This window comes from Amia ocellicauda, chromosome 14, assembly GCF_036373705.1.
Source record: "Amia ocellicauda isolate fAmiCal2 chromosome 14, fAmiCal2.hap1, whole genome shotgun sequence".
Classification (NCBI taxonomy): domain Eukaryota; kingdom Metazoa; phylum Chordata; class Actinopteri; order Amiiformes; family Amiidae; genus Amia; species Amia ocellicauda.
The window spans coordinates 21,338,142-21,344,603 of record NC_089863.1 but is presented as its reverse complement, the minus strand read 5'-3'; the positions used below and the strand labels follow the sequence as shown (position 1 = coordinate 21,344,603).

General features: G+C 51.0%; 1 protein-coding gene across 1 annotated transcript; it reads left to right on the top strand.

The window, feature by feature from the left end:
- The first annotated feature begins 107 nt into the window (after positions 1-107).
- On the top strand, positions 108-6,414 carry rnf115a (ring finger protein 115a). The gene is made up of 9 exons (XM_066721019.1): positions 108-269; positions 1,780-1,838; positions 2,021-2,078; positions 2,626-2,804; positions 2,912-2,980; positions 3,092-3,164; positions 3,310-3,403; positions 3,497-3,612; positions 5,000-6,414. The coding sequence occupies exons 1-9, from the start codon at positions 192-194 to the stop codon at positions 5,117-5,119; spliced, it is 846 nt and encodes a 281-aa protein (XP_066577116.1). The 5' UTR covers positions 108-191; the 3' UTR covers positions 5,120-6,414.
- Positions 6,415-6,462: the final 48 nt, after the last annotated feature.

Here is a 6,462-nt window from a genome sequence, read left to right as displayed (position 1 = left end):
ACAAACATGGCGACTAACCCGGCACTGCCCGCACTAGCCCCGCCCACTACATATCTGTGCTTCGGGCCTGCTCGGCAATCTCCGGCCGGGCGCCCCGAGAGGGCTCGCAGCTGCATGCAGGGCCAGTGGCGGACCGCCTCCTTCCGTGAGCTGGAGGACCGACGTCACTGTTGTGCCATATACCGAGAAAGATGGCAGAGGCTGCAGCTGTTCCCCAGCATCGCTTCTTCTGCCACTGTTGTAAGGGCGAAGTGAGTCCCAAACTACCGGTGAGTAACGCAGCGGCCACCGGCACTCACCGGGCGGGCCAGTCCTGGGGCTGCTGCCTCTCTGCCGGGGAGCGCTGCCTAATCGAGTCCGGGGCTGCGCTTGACACTCGCGTTTGTTTACAGGCCTTCTTTCGGTTTGGCCGCAGGGGGGGAGAGCTGTGAGTCCGAGGGCTGAGGTGTCTCTGACCCCGCCGCTCGCCCCGGGGCTCCCGCTGATGGACCGGGACTGTACCGGACAGACAGGGCAGGGCGGCGGGGCTGGTAGATGGGACTGTGGAGGCAGGGAGCGGGGTCGGGTCGTCGCGGAGTTTAGTGGGAGACGGCGGCTGTAGGAAGTGACCCTGTGCGGCGCTGCTGCGATTTGTTTACAACCCGGTGCTGTGTTTGAGGACCAGGGCTGCTGCGGGTCCGGGCTCTGGAGGTGTCCGGTATAGGCAGCGTTGAGCCAGTCCGCGGCGGGACAGGTCACTGTACACACTGACTTTACAAACCAGACACGCAGCTTTAGTACAGTCAGTGTGTCTGTCAGTCAGTTACTGTGTCAGTCAGTCAGTCAGTGTGTGTGTGTCTGTCAGTTACTGTGTCAGTCAGTCAGTCAGTGTGTGTGTGTCTGTCAGTTACTGTGTCAGTCAGTCAGTGTGTGTGTGTGTGTGTCTGTCTGTCTGTCAGTTACTGTGTCAGTCAGTGTGTGTGTGTGTGTGTGTGTGTGTGTTTGTGTGTGTGTGTGTCTGTCTGTCAGTTACTGTGTCAGTCAGTCAGTCAGTGTGTGTGTGTGTGTGTCAGTCACTGTGTCAGTCAGTCTGTGTGTGTATGTGTGTCAGTCACTGTGTCAGTCAGTCAGTGTGTGTGTGTGTGTCTGTCTGTCTGTCTGTCAGTTACTGTGTCAGTCAGCCTGTGTGTGTGTGTGTCAGTTACTGTGTCAGTCAGTCAGTCAGTCAGTCAGTGTGTGTGTGTGTGTGTCTGTCAGTCTGTCTGTCAGTTACTGTGTCAGTCAGTGTGTGTGTGTGTGTGTGTGTGTGTGTCTGTCTGTCAGTTACTGTGTCAGTCAGCCTGTGTGTGTGTGTGTGTCAGTTACTGTGTCAGTCAGTCAGTCAGTCAGTCAGTCTGTCAGTTACTGTGTCAGTCAGTGTGTGTGTCTGTCAGTCAGTCAGTCTGTCAGTTACTGTGTAAGTCAGTGTGTGTGTGTGTGTCTGTCTGTCTGTTACTGTGTCAGTCAGTGTGTGTGTGTGTGTGTCTCTGTCTGTCTGTCAGTTACTGTGTCAGTTAGTCTGTGTGTGTGTGTGTATGTGTCAGTGTGTCTTTCAGTCATTCAGTCAGTATGATATTATTGTTGTGTGTCAGTCAGTCTCTGTGTAGTGATTATGTGCTGCCTTCTGTGTCCTTTAGTGTGTTACTGAGAGTCAGTATACTTTAACAGTATGTCAGTGTGCTATAATGCAGTGTGTCAGTGCGCTGTAATGCTGTCAGTGCGCTGTGCGTCAGTGTGACAGTGTGTCTCTCTATGTTTCAGGAGTACATCTGTCCCAGATGTGAGTCAGGGTTCATCGAGGAGGTCACAGAGGACTCCAGGTAAGGCTCACTGCCCAGCTCCAACTGTCTGAGCAGGTCTGTGTGTTGTGGGTGTTGTTTGTGTTGTTGTTTGTCCCAATACGTCTGTGTGTGTGTGTGTGTAATGTGTGCCTTTGTTGTATGTCGTGTTTGTTCTGTGTGTGTGTGTGTCATGCTCAGCCCCTGTCCTGTGTCTCCCCCAGTCTCCTAGAGGGCGGCGCCAGTGGGATCAACGACGATGCGGCCACACAGTTTGCAGAGGTACCGTCCCTCGCCTCTCTCTCCTCTTCTTCCCTATCCCTCTCTCTCCTCCTCTCCCTCTCTCTGTGGTGTTGTGTTGGACTGTACTGGACAGTATTGCTGTCCTTCACTACATTGCAGTTCAGTGTACTGGGCTACACTGTAGTGTGTCAGAGTACTCTATGACAGTACTGTAGTGTACTGTAGCGTTGCAGTCTATTTCACTATGCTGTATTGTGTGTGCTGTGCTATATTGTACTGTGCTGTACTATACTATAGTGCTGTAGTTTACTGTATTGTACTGTACTGTGCTGTAGTATACTGTGCTATAGTTTACTGTACTGTGCTGTAGTTTACTGTACTGTACCTTGCTATGCTGTAGTTGCGCCTATACTATGCTTTAGTTTACTGTGCTGTAGTATACTATGCTATAGTTTACTGTAGTATACTGTGCTATAGTTTACTGTACTGTAGTATACTGTGCTATAGTTTACTGTACTGTGCTGTAGTTAGGCCTATACTGTGCTATAGTGTACTGTACTGTAATGTACTGTGCTGTGTCCCCCAGCTCTGGCATCTGTTGTTCGTGGAGCGGCCGTTCTCGCTGGAGCCCGAAGGGCCGGAGGGGTTGGAGCGGGGAGCGGCGGCGGACCACTGGGGCCCTGGACGGCCCCCCCGCCTGCACAGCCAGCGCCGGTACCGATCCCGGGGAACCAGCCGACCTGACCGCTCGCCCGCGGTGGAGGGGTGAGGAGACGCTCACTCACTCACTCACTCTCTCTCTCTCTCTCTCTCTCTCTCTCTCTCTCTCCCCCTCTTGATGCTCTGCCCACTGACTCTCCGTCTCTCTGCAGGATTGTACAGCAGTTCCTGGCTGGTCTGTTTGCCAACTCTGGAGTGCCCGGCTCGCCACCGCTCTCCTGGTGAGTGGGCTGGACTGGACTGGACAGCACTTTGCATTGCACTTTACTGCCAGTCTCACTCTCTCACTCCATCTCTCTCTCTCTCTCTCTCTCTCCCTCCCTCTATCTCAGGACGGGCATGTTGCATTCGAACCCCGGGGATTATGCCTGGGGTCAGGGCGGCCTGGATGCCGTCATCACACAGGTCAGTGCGTACTGTGGGATGAGTGTGTGCGTGTGTGTCTCTCTCTCGCTCGCTCTCTCTCTCTCTCTCTCTCTCTCTCTGCGGGGGCGTCTGATTGTGTTTTCATCCTGATGAACACGTCTCTCTCCCTCCCTCTCTCTCTCAGCTGCTAGGGCAGTTTGAGAATACGGGTCCCCCCCCAGCAGAGAAGGAGAAGATTTCGTCCCTCCCCACAGTGAATATCTCCGAGGAGCAAGTTGGTAAGACGGGCTCTCTCCCTTGCTCGCTCGCTCTCTCCCCACCCCCCCCAGTGCTGTGTATGAACCCTTGTCTCCCCGTGCCCTCTCCCTCAGAGGGCTGTCTGGAGTGCCCGGTGTGTAAGGAGGACTACGCCCTGGGGGAGCCGGTCAGACAGCTGCCCTGCAACCACTTCTTCCACAGCGACTGCATCGTGCCCTGGCTGGAGCTGGTGAGCACTGCTGAGCACCGCCTGGACACGGCACTCTGACTGACTGACTGATGCTCACACACCCTGACTGACACTCACACACACACACAGACTGACTGACACTCACACACACACACTGACTGATTTCCTACACTGGTATATCAAGCTGAGGTGAAAAGTAAAGGGACGAGGCAGTTCTCCACCTGCTTTATCTTGAGAACCCTTTCTATACTGTATGTTATGAATGAGACATTGATTCATCCATATTGTTGTCCTTGTTGCAAAGGTAATGAGCGCAAGTGAGCTTTTGACAAAATGAATGAGTTGTTCGAGCGAAAGTGTCACCTAATCTTATAGCTACCGCTGTCTAACGTCACCCGACTGTACAGAGGAGTTTGCTATGGATGGTGGCTTTGGATCATTCAAAATGCGACATATTAAATGCGATATAATGTGACAATTTTTGCAAATGCAAAAAGTTTTGAACTTCGTTTTAGAATACTTATCTAACAAAACTTTGTTAAATACGCATTAGTCTGTGTAAAAATACCTTCCTATTAGAAGATGTATGGAAATGGCATAATAACAGCAGCAATAATCACCATTCGACTCGCGCATCTTGTGTCAGACTCATATTATAATTTTTTCCCAATATTGTCACGATTTCAAATTAACTATTGTGACTATTTGTTTATACGGGAATATTTTGCAATTACAGCTATAACTGGCCGACCAAAATGTTTTTATTTTTCAATTTGTATTAATTTAATTTTCAATCAATAATTGTTTAACACAACGAAAATGCCTTAACATTAGCGTCCTTTTGGTCATAACCGCAAAATCCAAAATGTATTAGACTATCTAATTTATACGGTATACTTAACTATACAATGTACTTTTCCACGTTTCCAAACCACACTCAACACAGACTGTCGGTCTGTGTTCAGAAACACACCTGTGCGTTCGAGTTGCAGTGAATACAGAATAAATAGCAACAGCTGGCTGTGTGTGTAGCTTAATAATATTAGTGTTTGTTGCTCCTCTTTCCTTTTACCTGGTTAACACACTAGCTGTAGAGCTGAGGTAGTTTAATTGCACTGCACATATTATACACTTAACAGTGTTTTCATTTACTTTGTCAAACTCTGCAGAACTTCTCTGTGAGGAAGCCATTGGTTCTTGTAGCACAAGATTTCCACAGATATGCGCAGATCTGCAGAATTCCACCGATCCCAGTGGTCCCCCCCCCCCCCAAAAAAAAATCTCCCAAGAGGCATGCCCCCAGACCCCCATAGAACAATCGGTGCCCCCGCTACAAACGCAGAATACTGTAGGAACCACTGACACTGGCACACGCTGACTGACACAGACCTGTCAAATGATGACCTGCTCTCTCTCTCTCTCTCAGCACGACACGTGTCCCGTGTGCAGGAAGAGCCTGAACGGCGAGGACTCGACGCGCCCACCCCCCCTCGACCCCCCCGGCCTGAGCAGTGACTCGCGGCCACAGGAGCGGTGGTCCTTCTGAGCCCCCCCCCCCCCATCTCTCTCTGTCCCCTGTACAATACAACACCCCCATCTTTGTCCTCCAGACACAGTCCAGTCCAGCCGGGGTCTGTCAGCTGCTCCCACGTTGCTCTGTGGCCCCCCAGGAATGGAGCTGCCCCCCCACCCCAGCCACAGCTGTGCAGAATGTACTCCATCCATGCTCCCCCCCCCCCCCACCACATACCCAGACGCACACACCACAGAGACAGGACACAGTTACTAACCCCCCAACCTCCATTTCTCTCTCTCTCTTCATCCCCCTCTCGGTGTGACTGACAGAGGCCCCCCCCCCCCTGTCTGGACTGGAGGATTGTGGAACCCCCCCATATCTCACTGGTGTACATATTATAATAACTACCCCCTTCAGTACAGTGCCACACCCCCCCAGCCCAGACGGTGTCTCATTAGCAAATTAACTGGATTAATTAGCGAGCCGAGTGCCGCAGCCCCGACCTCCCTATGAACTGTACAGCATCCATCCGCCGACACCGATACAGGCAGGTTGAGGCTGCGGCAGCGACTGGTGCCTCAGTGCGTTATCAGTGCGCTCTCTCTCCCCCCCTCCTCCTTCGCTCTCTCCCCCTCTCATCGTCTGTGGAGACTACCAGTGCGTTGACGACGAGAAGCCAGCGAAAGAGTGAGTGTGAGAGATAGTATGAGTTTGTGAGTGTGACAGAGAGTGAGAGTGTGAGAATGAGTGAGAGAGAGTGAGACATTTCAGACAATTTTCAGCTTGAGCTCTGGCCCACAATGCACTGCAAAGTCCACACCCAGGAAGTACAGGGTTCGTGTCATTCATGCTTTCCTTCACCTTTTTTTTTTGTTTTTAATCAATCCCTGCACACTACACCTTTTAAGGGACAGAGTTGGGGGCAGAAACACAGTAGCAGGACCCTGGGGGAGCTGGCCTGGGCTGGGCGGCCACCACGGCCACTGGAGACTCCAAACCATTTCCTGTCGTTTTTTGTTCGTTCTTTTTGTTTTTTGTAAATAATTTTAATCAGAGACTGCTGTTAAAGACAGAATAACAAAATATATATAAAGAAAAGCTGAATCCGAGCAACCATGTCCCACTTTGATCACAAGACAATAAAAGACAAGTACATAAAATAAATAATATCCGATACTAAGAATAACTTTCCGATATCTGTGTAAAGAAAAGAGAATGGAATAAACGATGCAGTGGGGAAGACCTCGTTCTGAATGTGTTATTTTCTCACGCGTTCCTCCGATCTGTGTCAATGTAAAGCTTCAATAAAGTGCATGGGAATGCAGCGACTGTGTGGTTATTGACATGGGAGACGGACAGACAGGGTGGTTATT

Coding starts and splice junctions, on each gene's coding strand:
- rnf115a (XM_066721019.1), top strand. CDS start 192: ATGGCAGAGGCTGCAGCTGTTCCCCAGCATCGCTTCTTCTGCCACTGT. Junction 2,805..2,911: donor CGCTCGCCCGCGGTGGAGGG/GTGAGGAGACGC, acceptor GTCTCTCTGCAG/GATTGTACAGCAGTTCCTGG. Junction 3,165..3,309: donor TGGATGCCGTCATCACACAG/GTCAGTGCGTAC, acceptor TCTCTCTCTCAG/CTGCTAGGGCAGTTTGAGAA.